Source organism: Pyrgilauda ruficollis, unplaced genomic scaffold, assembly GCF_017590135.1.
Source record: "Pyrgilauda ruficollis isolate IOZ18807 unplaced genomic scaffold, ASM1759013v1 scaffold14, whole genome shotgun sequence".
NCBI classification, from domain to species: Eukaryota; Metazoa; Chordata; class Aves; order Passeriformes; family Passeridae; genus Pyrgilauda; species Pyrgilauda ruficollis.
Window position 1 is genome coordinate 10683977 of NW_024512543.1, and position 21621 is coordinate 10705597.

The 21621-nt window shown below is 47.2% G+C and overlaps 1 protein-coding gene across 6 annotated transcripts in view; it reads right to left on the reverse strand.

The window, feature by feature from the left end:
• Positions 1 to 207: 207 nt before the first annotated feature.
• PRDM11 (PR/SET domain 11) overlaps positions 208 to 21621 on the reverse strand; it is a 48777-nt gene continuing 27363 nt past the window's right edge. For 2 of the 6 annotated variants that reach the window (XM_041459819.1, XM_041459818.1), the window contains exons 6-8: positions 14029 to 14216; positions 10296 to 10946; positions 5863 to 9457 (exon numbers count right to left, since the gene is read on the reverse strand). In XM_041459819.1, coding sequence (XP_041315753.1) covers positions 7293 to 9457; positions 10296 to 10946; positions 14029 to 14216 — 3004 coding nt within the window. In that variant the 3' untranslated portion in view covers positions 5863 to 7292. Of the gene's footprint in view, positions 353 to 5862; positions 9458 to 10295; positions 10947 to 11712; positions 12899 to 14028; positions 14217 to 17914; positions 21144 to 21621 lie in introns of those variants that run through there. The other 4 variants (XM_041459820.1, XM_041459822.1, XM_041459821.1 and 1 more) reach the window with 4 other exon arrangements.

A 21621-nucleotide genomic window follows, 5' to 3' on the forward strand; every position in this document is an offset into this window, starting at 1 on the left:
AGGAGCCAGTCACTCAGGAGGGAGAACTACCAGCACCTCAGGGGGCTGCATCTGACCCTTCTGGATGAATCAGCACTGGATCTGCTCTTTATAGTTCTGGGCCGAGGGAAATGGGAGTGCATCAGCTTAGATGTCCTTCGTCTGGCAAAATGACATTAACCTCCAAGAACAATTTAAAGAATTAGCAACCCAACTAGATAAATTTAAATGGTTTTTTTATTAACAATCATTTTACATTACAAGGATAATATGACAAAAGGAAAGTTCTTGTATACATACCATGATATATCAACATAGCTCTATTCGTATCCAGTGTCCTAGGTCCTTTCACACAGGTACTATAAAGCATAGTCTGTAAAGTAATAACATTTTAATGTCTCCAAAAGAGTGATATTAACATATTAATACATATATAGTAATAGACGTCTAGATATTTTTCTCTCATTTCATATGTGTGTGTGTGTGTGTGGTGGGTGAGTCGGTTGGGTGAGAGATCACTTGAAACAGTTCAGCAGGGCTGTGCTTGGATGTGGATAAGGAGAGGTTTGGGACAAAACCTCGTTTTCTGGAAGTAGAAATGCATTTTTGCTAACTGTCAGGTGAGTCTATGAGGATGCCATGACTGGCAGAAAACTCCGTAGCCCTCCTGTAGCATTTGGGACATTACAGCATATGAGACGTGGTTCCCGCGTAGCCCAGCGAGCTTATTCGACAAGAGGTGCAGTGCACGGGAGCCCCTCGCCGGGCGGCAGCACCGCCAGCACGGCGGGTGGGAGGCGAGGCCGCGGGCTGGGCTGGCGCGGGTGTCAGTGGCTTCGGAAGGAGGGGGCTGGAGTGAGAAAACTGTCTCTGAGGTTTGTGAGGAACAGGTGCTGAGAGCTCCCCACCGCTGAGGGGCTGCGGCAGAGCGGGGAGCCGCCGCCGGGCAGGGGCGGCTGAGGTGGATTACCAGTTGTGTGGAGGAGAGAGGTCTGGGAGAGGGCACTGAGGTGTGTGACAGGGCTTGGGGACAGCTTGCACAGCGTCTGCTCATGCAAAACCAGTGTAATGATCCATTCGGATGTCGGAATTACAACTCACCCTCCTCCCGACCAAAGCCAACAAATAAACAAACGGCAAGGAGTGCAGTGGTTGCCGGGCCTGGCGCGGAGCTGCAAAGGCAAACCTCCATGCTCTCCCTCCAACCCTTGTGGGGAAGCAGCTCGCTGACTGACCACCTGCTGCCAGACTGGCCAGAGGCACCCCTCTGGTTCTCTCAGGTGTCAGCCAAAGGCTTCAGAATGCAGCAGGGCCAGTGTCCTATGAATGGCTGTGTGAAGGGAGGGATGGAGGGATGAGACAGCCGCCCATCCCACAGGCATCAGCAGATACTCAGGGAGGGCTGATCCACCCCCATCCCAGCACGGAAATGCTGGTCATGGGAAAGCAGGTGTCTCTTTGCACGAGCAGGGTAAGAGGGTTGCACCCTTTGGTGCTTCAGCCTGGCAAGGTCCGAACGCTGTGTGCTGGGGCCCAAAGGCACACGTGCGACACTGACCATGTCTTCCCTACAATCACATCATTCCCTTTCCTCCAGAAAGCCTCCCTGGGCCCCTGGCCAGGCAGGCTGCTTACGGGCTGAGGAGCGGCTGTGAGACCTGAGGGAGTGGAGTGGCTCCTGCAGCAGAACAGTGGCCAGCCTGACCCAAAAGAGCTGAGTGTGCCTTCCCAATTGGGACCGCGCACTCTCATCCCTATCGCTCTGACTTGACGGTTCCTTCCCGTTTGCACTGTTCCAGCTCCATATGCTATCCTTGCCAGCTCCAACTGCATGGCCGTAACCCTTCCTCTGCTGAAAACTGCCTTGGCTCTCCTGCTGCCTTTATCCCAGTGCCACGGCTGTGTCGCTGACCAATGCCCACAAGTGCACCCACGCTCTCACTGGTGCCACATGAGCACTGGCCAGCGCAGGGTCTCCCTGGCAGTGTGCTAGCAACTGCTGAGGAATGCCAGACAGCACTGCAAAAAGCCACGTTTCCACAGCACCAGTGCCCGCAGTTGCCAACCGCATCCATGCAGAGAGACAAAAGTGCATATGGGGGTGGATATGTGTCTGTCCAAGTGTGAACACACAGGCTCTCAGCAAGAGGCTTTCTTGGGAGAAGGACACTCAAGCATTTTCCTCTACCAACACATTCCATTATTAAACAAACCTTATTTATCACTTGGTTAACATGCCAGCAAGGAAACCCCTTGCCCTAAACACAGCCAAGCCCCTCTCCATAGAGTGCTATACATGTAAATGTAGGCCTCAGTGTATGGCTAAAACCATCCCAAAGTCCAAAGTCTTCAGTGTTACGTGCCTTGTGCTAGAACACAGGCCCAGCCTTACACAAGGGTGGTTGAGTCTATCTCTATATTATATCTTTATATCTATCGAAAACATAGAAATATATAAATATATAGGATTTCATTTATAGATATATAAGCACGTGATTTTAATCTTTTGTACTGTGTGTATATGTACTGGGATGTGCGTATATACAATATATAGACCATATGCATATGTACTGTATACATACACTAACTTACATGCACACACATCATACATGTCTCCAAGGGAGACAGGAATTGCATAGGCATTACTGCATTGGATACAATGGCTGGGGGATTAACGTACCATTTCTCTGCTTTTAAGACCTCTTTTAACAGGGGTGAAAGGGGAATCTGCAAAAGCAGAGGCTGTTGCTGCTTATTTGCAAGCCAGCTGTCTAGGCACTGGTCAAACAAACAGCAATCCTCATGAGCTAAGAAAGGAGGGGGACTCCAAAGACCCCGCGGGCCATCTGGTTGAGTTTGTGCTGTGAGAAAGAGATGGACCGAGCCTGGATGATGTCTGAACAGTCATACCAGCAAAAGCGTCACCAGTACAGGGCACATGGCTGCAGTTGGCTCAAGACCCAAGGCAGACACCACACGAGGACCCTGCCCACTGTGTCCCCTCGCAACCCCCGTGACTTCCGTGTGCTTTTGCTGGTATGGGAAGAGCTTTGGTTTCTTGTGAGGGTTATCCCTGCTGAGGTCAGTCTCGTGGCTGCAGGGCCCGGACCCCTGTGGACACGGGTGAGCCCTGCAGAAGGACACGTCTAAATGTGCTTCACAGATTTCTGCTTCACAGCAGGGTAAAAGAGGCAAGGAGCCTGAGCAAAAAGTGGGGAAGGGAAATTGGCAACCAAAAATCCCATGGGCTAGAAATACAAACCCAAGGGTTTGGAGAAGTGTGCATTATTCACAGTCAGATGCCATAGCTAAGATGCAGGGGAAGGAGACAATAAAGAGCTCATTCAAGAAAAACTGAATCCTCTGTCTCTGTAGCCTAACCAGTTCAAGACGCTGTGAGCAACACATTCAAAACAGCTCCTCTCGCTCTCTCAGCACAGCAGGAAAGGCATTGATTAAACCTGATGCAGGGCAAACTTGGAGCCATGGAGGCCTCCCTCAGCACCCTGCTAAGCCCTCCCCATACCTGCTGCTGCCTCCTGGCCTCACTGCCACCAGGCTGGGCCCAGACAAACAGGGCACAGAGACGTACCTGCTTCTGGGAAAGGCTTGGGAGCCCTGGGAAGCCAGGGGTGCTTTGCATTGATATTCCTCCCTCCTCCCTGTCTTGTCTATGCTGGTAGTCATGTTTCCATCCACAGACTATCCATGAAAGTAAGAGCTACAGATCTGAGATAGGCAGGTTAACCTGGAGAGAAAGCTTGCAAAGCACCTGCTTTACCCTAGGACAAAGGCCAGGTTTATTTTCTGGTGTGCAGGTAACAGGGAATTGTGTTGGAGGAGCTGGGATGGGCTGGGCTGGGCCAGCTGCTCTATGAAGCTCTTGTCTATGCTCAACACCAATCTAAGGGGTCTCTGACCTTTCCTATCACGGGTATCCACAACATCCAGTGGCAGGGAATCACTGTTTGCAAGCGAAGTTATTTGCTAAAGGAACAAGTGCTCTGCCTGTGTCAGCTGGCTGCCAGAGAATATCACCACATGCTGCACATTTCACTGCACCATTAGAAATAAAAGCTGCCAGTGAAAGGTGTCACTGATGAAAGCAGGATTTGCAAGTGAGCCAAAGGGAAGGAGTGACAAATTGGAAGAATAATTTCTGAACAGGCCACTGGCAACTCTCACCTTGCCATTTCCTCCCCGGTAGCAAAAGTTAGGAGGCTTGGATGGAGAGTTGTAAACAGGCCTCTTGGGCTGCTCAACACAAGCCCTGGGGGAGCATTCCTCTCTCCAAAGGTCTTTGGAGACTGTCTCCAAATGTTCCTTCCCTCCATGTGGGCCAGGCACTTTGATGGGCCTTTGTGCCAAGGAGCTTTTGCTGCTGCAAACAGAAAGGCAGGTGATTTTTCCTCTCCACCCATGAAGAGCTATGGAGTTCTATGGATGCTATGATCTATGTTCACCTTACCCATCTCCAGTCAGAAATTAATGGAGCAGCAGTTTTTCTATCTTTTTTATCTTTTTATATCTCAAGTTTTAAAAAGGAAGGGAGCCTGCCACCTCCCTGGCAGGCAGCAGCTCCAGAGCTTTGTGGCAGCACCCTGAGCAGAGCCAATTCAAACCATGCCCGGAAGAGCTACGAGCACCTTGTGTGGAGAGGTCCCTACTTTATGGTCAGGCAAACAACCACCCAAGGCTGTACAGCTAGCAGGGGGTTTCCAGTTTAATTTTCACTCCTCTGGATGAATGGATCAACTTGATCATATACTTTGTAAGAAAATACAGGAAAACATGAAAACAAAGCCATTTTTCATGCTTCCTAGGTGTGTCACATCAATGCCCCTGTGTTGCAACTGTGTGATGCCCTGACCTAGCTTGTGACATTTCCATGAGGACCACAAGGAGGAGCACCCAGCGCCTGCACCCCTGGCGGCAGTTTGGCAGCAGCCGGGTGGCCCTGGCGCAGGTGCCCTCTCCTGCCCGAGCCAGCCTCAGGCTGCACGTGCGGTCAGAGGTAAGGCAAGGGGTGAGTGCTACAGAGGGTGCTGACCAGCCCTCACTGCTACATTCACAGGCTCCACTCTGTTCCGCTCGGACCACCTGACTGGAAGGCCCTGTTTTACAGTGAAGGGGCAGTGTCAGGACACAAGGACAGGCCACCACTCGTGCTTTGGGTGGGCTCAGTCCCTCCTCAATCCCACAGGGACAGAGGCAAGCACTTCCAAAACCCTGACAAACACCAGCCTAGCTGCTCCTGTGTGGTCTGAAAGTTGAACTAGTCCATAGTGGCTTGGCTGCACACCTCTGCCAGTGCTGGCTGTGAAGTTCTGCTGAAGGCAAAGGGGTTAGCAGGAGGTGAGTGAGACCTAGGTAGAAGTGTGTGTTTTCCTGGGGAAGACAGTGCGTGAACCCTGGCAGTGAAAGTGACTCAGAGAGAGATCAGTTCCAAACATGCTACATCTCCATTGAAAACAAACAAAAAAGTTTAAAAAATAAAATAATATTATATATATATATATATATATATATTTATATAAATGAAAAGCTATTAACTAGCAGCAACGTTTCTAGAGATATCTTAGCACCAAGACCAAGGGCAGGGGGGTAACAGGAGAAAGGAAAGGTTCAGTGTTGCTGATACCACCATCATGTTTCCAAACAACACAGCTTGGCACAAAGCTCATCCCTCTGGGAAGTGAGAACATGTTGGCCTGGACATCTTTTGGACAACTTGTCTCACTCCCACGATGGTCTGGTCAGGTTGGTGCTGTCCATTCCACATCAGCAGGGCAAGGCACTAGCATCTGTGGAGTTTTTGCACCTTTTTTGTTTGTGTGGTTTTTTTGGTTGGTTGGGGTTTTTTTTGTCGTTTTTTTTTTTTTCCTCTTTTCTAACCTGAAGTGATATTGTGTGGATGGAGCTTGTTTACTTTAAAAGAATAAAACAAAGAAGAGCCCCAAGCCCACAAAACAATCTCTCTGTGATGGAAGGTGCAAGTCCCCCATTCACATTTCAGATGGACTCCGCATTCCTTCAAGAAAGGAAGAAATAACTTGCAGGAAGAAGCAGAGCATCCCTTCTTCCTGCTATCATCAGTCTGCTGTGCTGTGGAACATGTTACCTTGGTCACAAGAGAGTACGTGAACCTTTGTAGGACATCACACATGAATATAATCCAAGATAATCTTGCATTGATAGCTCCTGCCACCAAACTGCAGCAGGTTTTTCTTTCAGTCATTCCAAACAAAACAAAACAAAACAAAACAAAAGCCCCACAACAATCTAGGATTATAAAGACATGGTATAAATAATGTAAATTAGATTATAATTTTTTAAGCCTTTGAATCTCCGCCCAGAGGTGGCTCTCGACTCATTGGCTGTCTAGCTTCCACAGCAGCCCTGGTTTTGAATGAATATTTGTATATATATATATATTTATCTCATACAATATAAAAATATAAATGCAAAAATTTCCCCCTGCCTTCTCTATTTTGCTATTTTATAGTCTGCACATGACATCATGTTATAACATATGTATGATAGACTTGTACTATGGTTATCATAAAAGGAGCTGAAAGCCAAGTATTACTCTACAGCCCAAAGGTAGGGAGAACTGAGAAAGGGTCATCACAGTATAGTGGAGGCATTTGTTTCTAAATCAGAATAAAAACCAAAAATAATGCCCCCAGCCCTCCTCTCCTGTCAGTAATTTTTTGAGTGAAGAAAGCTTCCACTCAACTGAAGAGAACTGGGTGGAGCTAGGGGCAACAAAACACACGGGATGCTCTGTCAGAAATCAGAAATCTGATGGTTGCCAACAAAAGGCTCAAATGGCTCAATAACTGGGCTGAACAATGGAAAGAGAGGCAGAGATTGAAACTGAGGGGAAAACAAACAAACAAACAAACAAACAAACAAACAATCAACCCCAAAATGAAACTAAACAAAACAAAAAACAACCCAGCAAACTGACAACACACATACAAAGGAAACCGCTGGGAGGATGAGGCTGACAAAGACCCGTTGTCTAGCTTATAGGTTGTTAGGTTTGAACATGTAGAGTATGGCCCCAGCACATGCTTCTAAAGAATGAAATGTTGCCACCTACATTGCAGCTGCCATGGTTGGAGACACCAGTAAATGTCTAAACATTGTCTCAATCTTTAAAATTCTGCTTAGCTTCTATCAGACGCACATCGTCTTAAATTTTCAGTGTGGGTTTTTCCTTAATATAGATAATATATATATTTTATATAATATATCAAAGTTTAGAGTATAGATTAAAAAAATTATCTGATCTGAGGCATTCCTTCCTAAATATCAGGGTAAAACTCAGAGCCATGGTCCATGCTCTGCAACATCGGCTTCTGGTCAAGAGATGACATCCTGCTCAGCATTTCGGCCGAGAGCGCATAACTATTGCCTGACTTCTCCTCGAACCAGCTATCGAGTGCCCTTTTGCAATCGAAGTTGGCAATGGGCGGCCCGTTAACAGCAATCGTCAACAGGTCACTGAGCTGCTCCAGCGTGAGCCGAGAGCGGTTGTTCTTGCGCACTCTCTGCAGCGCGGTGCGCCCCTTCTCACAGCAGGCCGAAGAGGTGGGAAGGACTTTGAGGATCTGAACTATTTTATTTAGGAGGGGAAATCTCTGTTTGTATTTACAAATGTGACTGAGCAAGTCTTTAAAACCATTTTTGGTATAATAATCCACCTTGAGTTCTCGCCACTCCATCAGCAGACTCCCTCGGGTGTCCATCCCCTCTCGGCAAACCTCTCTGGAAAATGATGGGACTGTCTCCAGGTGTTCAAATATTTGTACCATATCCTCCTTCCCATAGCTCATGAGCTCATCAGTGCTTCTGGGCCAAGCTGCAAGGTCAAATACCTGACAGGCCTTCACAAATGTCCGGCTGCGGGAATCGAACCTTTGGGCTAGGATCACCTGGGTCTTCTGGCAGATCTTTTCTCTGATCGACTGGAATTTGGCTTCAGCCACCCGTAGATTTTTCACAGCAATGCCATTAAAGCTTTCACGGAAGTTCTCCTCAAACTCCTGCAAGTACTCCCCAGGGGAGTCTGCTAGCCGGCTGATCTCCTGGATGGCCTCCTCTATTTTATCGTCCACCTGTGACACAAGAAGGTACTCCCCTTGGAAGACGTAGGCAAGGCGTGAAAGCACAGCAATCACATCCAGCAGGAAGTAGATGAGTTTAATCGACTGGTAGTCCATCAGGAACTGCAGGAGGGCCAAGGCAATGGCAGAAGCGTCTGCCCTTTGGGTCTGGCCACTGACATCTTTGAGATGGGCTACAACCTCAAGGTAATCCTTGATGAGAGCGTTGAGCACGTTCTGCTCCCCAATGATCCACTTCACTGCTCGAATGTCCCCCAGGAACTCGGTCTCCTCACACAGAGTGGCAGCAGTGACCCTTAACTCACACATGAGTCGGGGAGAATAACGATAGAAACTGAGCAGTTGCTTCAAATTGTTTTCTAGCTCCTCCAGACATGGTAGCTCCTTCCCACTAATTGCATCCAAAATTTCCAAGTGGGGCCTATGCACCATAAAGGGAAGGCAGAGGAGCCAGGGCAAGGTCTTTCTGATTGTCATGAACAAGTTGGCTCTCAGGCTGGCGGTAATGTTAGCACCATCAACTCCCAAGCCGATAGTTGGCTTTTCATCCTGCAGTCGTATTCCCAGGCTGGAAAAAGCCCGGTCTAATGCTTGAAGGTAACTGTCTGTTGTAGAAAAGCCTAGCTCCTGAAGAGACAGGAATTCAGTTGCTGGAGGCCCATCACTGCTGGTGTACTGCACATAGACTGCAACTGTATCTGCAAGCAAGTCATCGCTCTGCCCATCCAGAATGATGCTGAGGAAGGGAGACTGCCGGATGCGCTCAACCAGGTCCTCTCTGAGTGCCCGGGCGATATGGTGAATTAAGATCTGGCAGTCTCCTTCATTCATGTACTGATCCACCACCTTGAGTTCACACTTTCTCAGTAGTTCTGCCAGAGGCCGAAAGTCATAGTAGGGCCTGCCCTCCAGGGCCAGGTGGTAGGCTGTATTGAAGAGCAGGGTCATATTTCGGCACATCTCTTCTGTCTTCTCTGGGTGCATCCTGAGCTTGTAAAGCTGCAGGCACTTCTTGTGGAGGTTACTCTGGCTGTGAAGCTTTATCGTGTGTATCTTGAACTGCTTAGAGCCAATGATGAAGGCTGAAGTCCGAGAAGATTGCACTGTGTACTGCCTACAGACATGGCACCACATCTCATTCAGTGTCGGGGAGTACCGCAGAAACCAAAACTTTTTAAGCCACTCTTGCTTGAACCGCCGTATCCTCCGGCCCGTCGCAGAAGACATCTTAGAAGGCTCATCTGTAGCAGCAATCATGTCATTGGAAACTGATTCATCAGCAGAATCCACCTCTTGGTCATCGTCCTCCATGATGGTGGGAACTGAGATGATGCTTTCCGAAGCTGTAACAAAAAAGGAAAAAAAGGAAAAAAATATGGTATTTACAAAGTTGCTGAGCTAGAGAAGCATCCTACTGGTGAGAGTAAGAGCACTGCCCAAAGAGCTGGCCACAACCTTTCTTCTCCTGCCCACAATACATTATAAATAGAATTTGAATCATGACTTTGAAAGGAAAAGAAATCAGTATTTCTGCATAAGAACTTTGTCTCCAACATGCCACAATGAACAGCAAAAAAGGACACTACATCCTGACCACTTGAACAATACACTGTGTGACCCAAATATTCCTTTTACTGAAGGCTCCTGGCTGCCTGACAGCATGTTCCTGGAGGAAATGAAATGTATCTTCAGAAAGCCACACGTGGTTGTGTTAAGGCAGTGGAGGAAACAAAGAGAGATTTCCAACAAGGGACACAGCAGGACATAATTTCATACACAAAGAGAGCACATTTCAGCATTACCACAGAGTCATTCATACTTTCTTGGTAGCATGTAAGGCATTGTGGAAGGTCTTCCGCTGAAAGAGAATGCATCAAAAATACAGCAAACAAACTGTCTGCAATGGAATGTCTTTTTTATTGGCAGTGCATTATCAATTACAATGGCAACAAATAGAGCAAATTGTCATACAGAGTCTTTCCCAAACAGTGTTTTCCACTGTACCCACAGCATCAGCTCCTGGCCCACCCAGTCACAAAACCTGACAAAGAACCTTCCATGGAACCACAGCTTCACCTGAATACTCAGAGCAAAATGCTTTAGATGGGTACACAGCACACAGGCATCTCACTACTCTCCTTAGGCAGGGTTTGGAGAATGCTCTAACTCGGCAAGGCTTACCTGTGGGGTCTGAGAACTCTTGGAGCTCGGGTACCTGGGGCGGTAACACGGGTGCCTCGGGTAACTTCCCAGATCTCAGCATGTCTAACTCAGCCTGCAGCTCCCGGATTTTCTTCTTCAGCCGGATGCAGTTGGGGCAGAAGGATGTGGTGGGGATCTCATGGGAGTTGCCTTGTGCAGAGGCCAGTGACAGCTCAGTTGGGCTGTCTGCTTTAAGTGACAGGGGCTCTTCTTCCTCATCTTCAAGGATGCTCATGTCCTTGGCTGAGATGAAAGAGGAACTGTGAGGGACCCTCCATTCGCTCTCCCTCTGGTTTCTGCTGAGGGTCAGGGAGCCATGCTGCATGGCACTGCCACACTGCTCAAAGATGTCTTCAGCCTGGTATTTAGATGCTCTTCTGAGGGAAAGTGGTGTACTTGATGCTAACTGATTCTCTTCAAACTTGGCAGACTCCAAAGAAGCCTCCAGGACATCTTTGAAGATGAGGTCAATTTTTTTTTTCTTTGTTTGGGGGTGGAATTCCCCCTCGTCACAGCTGCGCTTGTAGGGGCTCTTCCCCTGCTTTAAGGTAGTGAATTGGAGTGCTCCCCTTGCATCCTCTTGATTTTCTACATTCTTTTCTGAGTTTTCGTTCTTTAACATTTTGTCTCCTAGAATGGAAAATGAGGGGTGGGGATTATCACTGGGAACGGAGCAACATCCCTCAATTTAAAACTCAAACAAAAAAGAACAAAAAGGCAGACTGAATCCCTGCAGGTCTGCATATTATGCTACAAGCCAGGGAACTGACACAACTCAGTGGAAACCGAGGCTTGCAAGAGGAGAAGCCCTGCTAATGGGCATGTCTGCAAAAACAGAGACAGTCCTGGGTAACCACAGCAGAGTAGAACCCACACACTTCAAAGAGAAGAGAAACTACAGGCAGCTTGTTTAGCCTAAAGGTATAACCAACCTGCGTTGGAAGAGGACTATGAGGTGAATGACTGATCATGGTGGAAACTATATCCAGAGCCTAAGTCCTGTTTTGGCTGGCTGGAAGTCCTGTGCCTGTTTTGACTTGGTAAAAGGTATCAAGCGTACAGCAGTGCAGAGAGAGATTTACACCATTTCATGACAACCCCAGTGTCTGTGCACGCCATGGCACAAAGTTTGCAAGCCCCTTTACTCTTGTTCAGTTTGGAGGCTGCTCCAGAAATGCAAAGGTAAAGGAGTAAAAACAACTTGCACACTTAAAAGCTAAGGTACACATTGTCAACTGAGCTACAATGGGTGAATGCCCTCCAAGAATGGGACGTCTAGCTTGTCCTGGTGGAGTTTGAGAGCATGACCATTCAGTAATTGAAAAAAAAATATTAAAAGCAACCTCATATAAATTATTAATTGCTTAAAATAAAGGGAATAGCCAGATTTCCTTACCTGGAAATTCAAAAGACGATAGGTTTGGCTCAATTTCCATCACTCTTCTATCTTGTAAATAACTTCAAGCATTGATGGCTTCCCAAACAAGACGCTGTTTTATGCTGATTTTTGGTTTTGTTTGCTTAAAGTGTATTCATGCTTTCATAAGAGTTATGGAGCAAAAGCTACCATTCCCTCTCTAAGGAGAGCAATGCTAAGAATGCAGAAAAGATGCACGACTTGAAACAGTTAGAGTAAGGCACTGTAAAAAGGGCTGGCCTGAATGATGGAATTTTGCACTGGGTTTGGATGCTGGCTAGGAAACCCAGCCACTTCTTTAGTGAATCCATAACAACAGATCTCATTTTCAACACACTGATGAGAATTTTTATGGACAAAGCTTTCACTCTCTCTCTTAGTATTTCCCCTGTTATGGACCACAGCAACTACTGTGAGAGGTAGTGATTTAGAGAACTGGTTCTTCTTTCTTGGTGATTTTTTCCCCCAACCAGCCGAGTGCTTCAGCCCTATGGAAAAGCTAGAAATCACAAGATGATCCCTCATATTATTGGTCTCAAATCCAATGATGAGGCAGCTCAGAAACCATCAGCAGAAACAAAACCCATGAACCATGTTATTTTCCTGTGAGTTCATAAAGTGTGCCACTTCCTTTGACAAACACATCTGCAGGGATTTGAAATCTTTTAAATAGAAAGACTCAGCAGATTTTTGTGCTGCTTCCTGACCACTTCCCAGTGCCCTCCCAGCTGAAGCTTCGATGTCTCTCACAAGTCTAGCAATGGCCCAGGTGATGCTCCGTTTTAACATCTCTGTGCCCCTTTTGTGAAGGCAGGCTGAGACCAGCTTGCAGCAGGATGAGCTCACCAAGATGTCAGGGGGTTTCTGGAATGGTCTCCGTAGCCACATGAGTTTCTACCTGAGGGTGCATTAGGCTGTGGCAGGTTCTGGAGAGTCCTGAGGCAGATCTTCACCACACTCGTAGCACAGAGCAGGCTGTGAGTTACTTTTTCAGCTCCCACAAACCATGACACCGTGACAATCCAGGACTAAAGGCATGCTTGCATGGCAGGGCAATAGCTCGAAGCCTTGGTGTCCCTGTAGAGCAGCTGCTCCAAGGGCACAGACTGTCTCTTGCTGTACTTTCAGAAAGGACTAAGCCATCTGGATGACTGTGCATGTTAGTGCAGCAAAATCACTGCAGCCTAATCACTCACTGGTGTTCATTGACATAAAAAAGCAAATTCATACCAATGTTAATTCAGAAGTGGGAATTGCCCAAGTACAGCCACCAAGATATAACACTGCAAGCGCATAACAACCTTAAGGTGATAGAGATAACCAGCTTTTTCAGGACATCTTGTCCACCCCATGACTGAAGAGGAGACACCTTTTACCAAGTCAAGGCAGCAACAGCAGCTGTGTAATAATATACTCAGGAATCATAATTACAAATTATATTTAGTGTGGCTGCCCCTCTGAGGCCCTGCCATTCTGCATCTAGCCTGGAAAGAAATGTTCCTAATTAACTTCAGGTATCAGCACTGTACAGATGAACAGATGCATTAAGAATTTTTGCTTTCCTTTAAAGCTTCCTATATTGCTGACAATATGTGGACCCAAAGGACTGCTGGGTTTTTTTCAACATTGCTACTCTTTAGACAAGATAATTTTTATCCAAGGAAGAATCAGTCTGACAAGTACAAAGCCTCCTGTACGTTGTATACACATTCTAAGGTTGTGAGACTAAGGAGCAGATGTCGCGCTGATCCCAAATTATCTTTCTGAAGAAAGAGGAGATAAATTAAACGAGGAAAATGGACATACAAACACACCAAGGAAATCTCATTCATATGGACACAAAATCAGCCAGAGCTCCCTCAAACAGGCTGCTCACAGGAGCCAGAGAAAGCAGCATATTCAGAGGAAAAACCTAATGCTGTCTTGTAGGATCATCAGCTTGGCAATCTTCAGGCCAGAAAGTCTTGTGATGGGGTGCTCTATGATCCCTGGGCATTGCATCAGGCCCTTGCAGCACACACACACACAGCATGGCACAACACAACACATGACATGACACATCACAGCACAAATCTTTCTTTCATGATCTCCATGACTGTGGGTATCTTATTCTTCTTGTACACCCATCCATCCATGCCAGGCAGAGCTGGGGCTCTCACCCAGAGGTGCTCTGCTTCTAGAAATGCAACTCTCCTCACACAGCCTGTGCAAAACCTGCTTCACCCACCACACTTGGCCCAACTGAGGGGCAGCCTGAGGGGATCAGGAGAGAGGATGGAAAGGGAAGGGACTCACCACTTGTGCAATTTCTGTTCATGGTTTCCTGGGACATACTGTGCAACCGCTTCATGTAGTCCTCACTGTACCAGACCCGCAGCTTCTCCCCAGGGTGGATGTCACGGCAGGCACGGAAGTAAATCCTCTCACTGTGCTGAAAGGCCATCAAGTTCTGCTCCCTCTCCTCCCGGGAGATGATGACATATCTGAGGGCAAGGGGACAAGGCAGGTGTGAAGCACAAACGTCTCTCCTGTGCCCCCCCTTGCATCAGAATGACAACCATGAAGAAGCCAGAATGACCTTTGGAGAGAGACATCAACACAGCCAGGCTGGAAAGCATGGAGTTACAAGCAATGGTGTGCAAACGAGCATGGACATCCAGGGAACACTAAGCCAAGTGGGGCCGTTTTTTGCTGGGGAAGGGATGACACAAATGCACATCCAGTCTGAAGGGATGTCTGCCAGCAAGGGTGACAGACCCTCCCAGTCAGAAATATCTTTGCCTAGTGATGGAAACAAGGACTTCCAGACTTCCACCGTCACTTCATGTCCCAGGGCTCCCTCCCTTGTTCTCAGGAATATCTGGAATATGGCAGGGTTCCTCTCCCTGTCTGTTTCCCGAAAAGACTGCCTTCTTTTTTTAGTTGGTAACAGATTTTCTTGCTTCTGTCCTCTCAGGCAAGCAGAACTGAGATTCTAAGGACAGAAACATGGATACCTAATGGGCATGGGAGTACGTGCTGGTTGTCCAAGGACATGCCAGTATTGGAAGGTTTTGCACTTTGGAATTCAGCAGGGTGTGATGTAAGAAACCAATTCAGCTCTGCAAGTGGAAACCCCAACACCGCATTGTGGGGATCTCCTAGCAGTGCTGACAAAAAGATCAGGGCATGGGATTTATTTTCCTGATTTAAACCAGCTTCATTTCAGCTCAGCAGAAATGTATTTATTCCTAGTCCCAGCAACTGGCCTTCTGTGAAACTTGCTAAAACAGAGATCTATCACTAGCTCCCCATTCCTGCTAGAGGACATGAAAAAGGCTTGGTAATACTGGTTCCAGTTGCCACCAGCATGAGCTCACAACACCTACCCAGGAAGGAGGCCCCATCACAGCATGTGTAGACCCCAAATCAGATGTGAACAGCTCATAGCTAAAACTTATTTTTCTCTTATGCTATATGCCTCATGTTCAGCATGCCCCACTGAAGCAAAGGCAAGGAGGCTGAGGGGAGCATACGGCTCCTCTGACATCTGCTGCTATTAGTCCTTGCCTAAGTTGCCTAATGTATATACAGGTATTTCTTTGGCTTAAGAAATCTGTCAAATCTTTTTAATAGTCTACCTTCTCTAGCCATGTGAATGCACAGATAAAGACCCAAGTCCACCTGCACATGATCCCACTAACCCACACATATAAAGTCGCAAACTTGGTGAAACTTCCCACAAAACAACTCTGCAGTGGCAATGTCTCAGACTGCCTGAGGCTCTGGTTTTAATGTTAAGCAACTGTGCATGTGCCTGCAAGCAGTTGTATTTTTCCTAATGTGTGCTACCCAGGATTCTCTGCCATCTTCAGTAATTATTTAAACAGCAGACTGGTACTGCCAACATCGGCTTTTATTAACCTTTATTTACTTCTGATCACAAAACAAAGGAACTTTTGTAGTACCAGTTTTGTACTATTTGTACTATTTGTGTATTTGAGAAGGAAGAGAGACCTGGACCAGTGGGGTGGGAAGGAGGTGCTGCAACAGCACACAGCTGCCAGGCTGTTGCTTCTGTGTGTTAGCTATCACTCCTCAAAAGGTTTATCAGGCCTTCAGCCAGCCATGAGATACACAACCCTTGAGACAGACCAATGTGCTGGTGCCTTGCAGCACAGATCCTAGGGGATGCTCTCTCCAGTCCAAGCAAAATGTCAGGATGCTTCCCAGCACCAGCTAAGGAGAGACCCTACTTTGGATCCCACCATCCACAACAGGCTGCCCCTGTGAAGATTTACTAACCTAAAGTCACTCAGAGATCCTTATTATAACATACAGGACCTGTACATCTACATCCAGTGACACCAAGGAATTCATGCAGCAGTGGCAGGATGGTCTAGTGCATTTTCAGCAAACAGTATTTGACAGTGAGATGTAGAAAATACAGCTTTGAATGGGAAGTTAACTACGCCCACCAGGGCTCATTTTTGTTATGAAGTATTTTGTTAAGCATGAGCTTTTTCTCTTCACTGCTCTCCTTCTACCTCTACAGCCCTCCACGTTTCTGCCCGAGTATCCTTCAGCTCTGCTGCCTGCATCCTGTGGCTCTGGCCACCTGCTGGAGCAGCAGGGAGCTGGGAGGAGAGTGCAGGCTGGAGGGCATGAGCTGCTGCAACACGGCAGCAAATGCTGCCTGGCTGTTCATCCAGCCTCCTGCAGCCACTAGCACAGCTATTCTCATCAGAAGCCTCCAACAGAGAGTTTGGGATAATCCAGTCACAAACACGTTTCTTCACAGCCACACCCAGCTAGCAAGTGGTTTACACTCCTAGAGAGGAAGCTTTCCATCTGTGATACTTCCCTGAGGTAAAGTAAATGGGATGAGATCATCCACACAAAAGAAACAGTTTTGAATCAGTGCTGCCCAGCCCCAAGCTCCAGTTTCCCCAGAGGCACAAAAGACACAAGTTACAAAGGACTGCATAAACCCCACATTCCAACTGCTGGTCTAAGGCACTTAGCGCCACTGCAAGCCACAGCTGAGAGGCAGATACTTTCCAAGGATGGAAAAAATCATTCCACAAAAGTGCAGCCAGCTTGGTGAACCAGGGGCACAAACCACCTGCTGAGGCATGATCAGCCTTCACTGACACACATCCCAAGGCCAAAGTGCTCATATCCCAAACAACCCAACCCTTCCTGCGAAGCCTGCATAGTGTCCAGCCCCCTTCCCAATGCCAAATACTCCATTTGGATTGAAGCAAGGAGGCTACCTTGGTTTGGACACCCAGGATAGGCATGGTTAGGCTGACCCTAGCACTGCACACTGATGGGCAAAGCTCTGCTTGCAGAGCAGATTTCCCAAGGGAGGATCCTCAGAGGAAGAGCAGTCATACTGCTCCTTCAGCAGACCCAGACACCCTCAGCTGCACCTGGTCCTGCAGGGAGGCATTGCCACCAGCCACAAATCCATTATTTCATGTCTTGTCTAGTCCTTGGGACAGGCCAGCCTCCCGAACACCACAGTTCTTGACCAGGCTACTCAGGACCAGACACAGAACCAAGGGAGACCACTTCTGACTCATCTGCAGCTACTGGGGCTGGGATCAACCCCACAGCTGACAGAGGCACAGCTCCTTGCTCTGCAGGAGCACCTTTCCCACAGACTCTCTAGCTAGCAGCAAATAAAAATCATTGTTGCATTTTTACTAAGGCCCAGCCCACTCAGGACACCAAATTCCCAAGTTCTGGGATGGGAAGTGAGCATGCCCAGAAAAAATGTCAAGTTATTTTTCTGCAGCTGGGATCATTCCTCCCCAGGAGGGGGACAGAGCCTCTGGTGAGGATCCAGAAGAGACGGTGAGGAGGGAGAAGACCTATGCAGCTGGAAGGAGGCTCAGGCTTCTCCCCTTTTCCTCTCCACTATTGCCCTGGACTTGCCTCATGGCTCCCTGCTGCCCACTCCACAGCCACTGGCCTGTCCCAAACCAACTTCGGGCACAGAGCCAGGGCAGGAGATCCCACACAAGACAGCAGCCACCAGCCCAGTCTGATGCCATGGGATGCCACCCCTAAACCCTGCCTCCGTGCTCTGATGCCAAGTGTCTACAGGAGACCCACATCTGTGACAGGCTAGTTACCAGCTCAGGCAAAAATTGTAGCGAGAAACAAACGACTCAACAGCAGCTGTGTTAAAAGTGTTATATATTTATTGCATTCTTAACAAAAATACTTTTAAAAGAGAGAATTTTTTTCAGCATGTACAAGACATGGAGACACTGGGGTTGAGCACAGCAGTTTGCTTTGACAGACACTTAATTCAACAGCCAGTTAACATGACAGGTGCAGGAAGAAGTATCCTTTGTGAGCCAGTACAGAAAAGCCACTCCACCGAGGGGTCTACACATGGCCCCAAGAGATACGTCCCCAGATCTGGGCCAATCTGTAATAGTCCACAGAGGAACCTAGGGGAGACATCAGGCAGTTTATAGTAAAAGGTCCTTTCTCCTGACCAGTACCCAGCCTTTGGGGATTTGCATTAAGGGGTGTGCATCCTGCACCAGCATGCTCTCTGTAAATACATCTTTGTGGTCAAACTGATGGCAGCAATAATGTTAACTCCCTCCAGTGCCCAGCACTTGCAGGAGTCTCCTCCTTTGCAGACCTGAGGGTTCCTAGAAGGGATCCCCCTGGCCAATATCAAAGGAGCTAATCTTACCACTATACCCATGGGAGGGCATCAGTAGAGACCAAATATTATAAAAATATAAAATACTAATATTAATGTATAGCAGCAGCACCATATTGACTCAGAAAGCCTTTAAAACATATCATCCTTTTTTCAGCTCTCTCTGATTCATAAATTAGATCCACTTCTGTCAGATTTCCCAATCTCCCCTGCATCTGAAGAGAGGCTGAGACTTTTGCAGAATATGAATGTTTCAGCAGAAGTAAAAGGATATCCTCAGTGGAAGGTGAGCAAGTTCTGCCCTGGTCTGGCACCAGCACTAAAGGGAATGTCCTCTATATGAAACCAGTTGGGTCATTCCTCAGGAATGAGGCTTTTTTCCTTGCCAGACCACTACTTCCTTAAGCAATCTTTTATTGCACCACTAAAAATAAATTACTTGAATTAGAACTACAGAACATCTTAAAAAAAAAAAAAAAAAAAAAGGAAAAGCATGTCATGAATGCCTGACACAGCAGATATACAATGGACTTTTCAGGAAAGAAGCTAGTGCACTATGCTTTTAAAGGAGAGGTCAGACAGGTTAAAGATGACCCTGAAGGCCACACAAAACAAGCCATCCTTCTGCTACACTGCCCTGCCTCTGTTCAATTCCACAGAAGTTTCTGTAACTTTTTTGCCAAGCCTGTAGCCCAGCTATGGCATGATGATGCACACTCACTTTAACTGGAATAGTGTCCTGAAACCAACCTCCAGATACTTTAGAAGAGCCTGGAGAGCACAGTGTGCTGTGTGGTTAACAGCTTGACCCTTTTCCCTGCTGAAGCTTATCAGGATAACGGTCTGGGTTTTTCCAGAGATGGGGGCAGCATGCTAGATGCAGAGGTGAAAATTAAGGAGAAGACATATTATAAAAGAGCTACCACATATATTATCATCACCTGAAGTGACACTATTAAAGCCTAGTTCCAGAATCAGTGTTGTACATGGGAACGTCACACAGTTCTAGAGTAATTCAAATGTTGTAACACAGTTCTTTCTTGCACCTATATAGGGAAAGAAAGCAGTATAAAACCAACATGCTTAAAATTTTAACCTATGTAGCTGTGAATTTAGACTGTAAACTCCTCATGACAGGAAAACACAGTACAGATCCCACCCTAAATAAAACTAAGTGCAAAGTAACTGTACTGAAGCTGACAGAATTACAGTAGAACAAAACCAAACTGGCCTGATGCCAGAAGTAGGCCCTACATCTTTTCTGGTTTCTATTCAAGTCTCCCGCATTTTGAAGGGGTGAGTTGGTTCAAAACTGAAGATTTGACAACATTCAAGAAAATAATATGATTCAATTATCTTTAAATGTTGTCATATGATGAAATAATTGTATTTTAACTGCAATTATGAAAAGTAGGAGTTTCAGACTGGAGCAAACAAAAGCTGAACTCTTTAACACAAGTGCATGTGGTACTGCAGGATCCTTGCAAAGGCCTATGCCTTTGCAACCCTTTTCAGCAGTCTAAAACCCCATGGTGCTCAGACCTGTCCTGAAAATCATGCCTTCTTCCCTTCCCTGCACAAGCTCTGCTTTTACACTCCTCTCCCCAAAGCTGTGTGTAAGCCCCGGACAGCCCACTGTCACTGAATGAAAGATAAAAGCAATGATCAATAAGAGTTTTTATCATAAGGCTGTATTTCTGCACATACTGCATATAGTAATATTCAGGAAGATTACAGGAATGCAGCAGTAGGATAAAATTGTGAGTTGATTGCAAAGGGATCTCTGTAGCATGCTGTTTCAGTAAGTAACATTTCATAGGAATGGGAAAGATCCAGATAATAATTTCTATTGCATCTCTTAGTTTATACAGCATTTTGCGCATGGGGAAGCCAGTGAAAACTCTTTAATCTCTATGCACCCAAAGATGTCCTACATTCCAAGCTCTACTATATTTGAGATTCCTCTTTGCCATTGCAGAGGGCCAGTCCTACAATTAGCTGCCATATTCACACTGCTCTGTTAGCCAGCAGGGGGATGGATAGGTTGGGTCAGCTGTTGACCTTCCCCACAGAATACTGATACACATGGAGAAGCCATGTGAACATGCAGCAGCTCAGGAAGGGGTATCCTTCTTTACTTTATATGAAACAGACTAAAAATGATGTTTTCTTTTTCGTGACCTGGTGGCCCGTGCAGGAGTTGTCCGTTTTAGAGGGTTTTGGTTAGACTCTGCATTGGGCTCAGGGGGCTGTTTAGTGCAAGCTGCTTGCAGACAGGACCCTGGCATGGCACCAGGATCTTGTATCCTGTGGAAAGCCCGGACCCCATCACGTATTTCTGTCAGTGTCTGACACATCTGGCCAACCTGGCTGGTGAGGTCAGCCACGCTCTGGCTGACGGCATGCATGCTATCTGCCATGTCCCTATGAATGGCCACCAGCTCCTGGCAGAACTGCCTGAACAGGTCTGTTTGCTGTGCATGGGAATGGAGAAGCTGGCGGTCGAAGCTGGAGAGGGGCGGGCTCCTTGTGCGGGGGTGTGGGGGTCTGCAGGCCGAGGTGGTGCGTGGGGATGGACAGCGCAGCTCCTGCCTTTGGCTGGCAGCTTCCGAAGGCTCTGACGAGGAAGAAGTGCGAAGAAAGGAGGGCCTGGAGAATGGACTGACACCTGCACCAGCCTTCGGCAGCGAAGCGAAGTGGTGTTCCCGAGAAGTGCCTGGCATCTCTTCATCTTCATCAGCTTGAACAGAAGAGGAAGCATGAATTATTAATGTGAAATCCCTCTCAACACTGGCTTCTGTGATATCTCAAAGAAAGTGGGAAAAGAGTTTTCCCCTCCCCCCGGCCTGCCAGTTCAGACAAGCCTGTAGCTTCTGATGCATAACTCAACATGCAAGTGCTGCAATGTTAGCATCTGTGTGACAAGCTTAGCCATGAGAAACCTGAGAGTGGGTGGACCCAAGCTATTGTGGTATTCTGCACAGAGCACTGTTCATTACTAGAATATTAATCCATTTCAGAGAGTAGCAATCACTTATCCTCCCCAAACCCATAGGTAGCTAGCACAAATACTCTGAAGGGACACAGACTTGTCATGTAAAAGTCCTGCTCCCCCCATTTCTCACATCCTCTGCACTATGAAGAGCGTAGATGTTGTATTGCTGCTCTCAAAGTGTGTTCTGCAAAGCCACTACGTGGCCTGGCATCACTAAGACAAA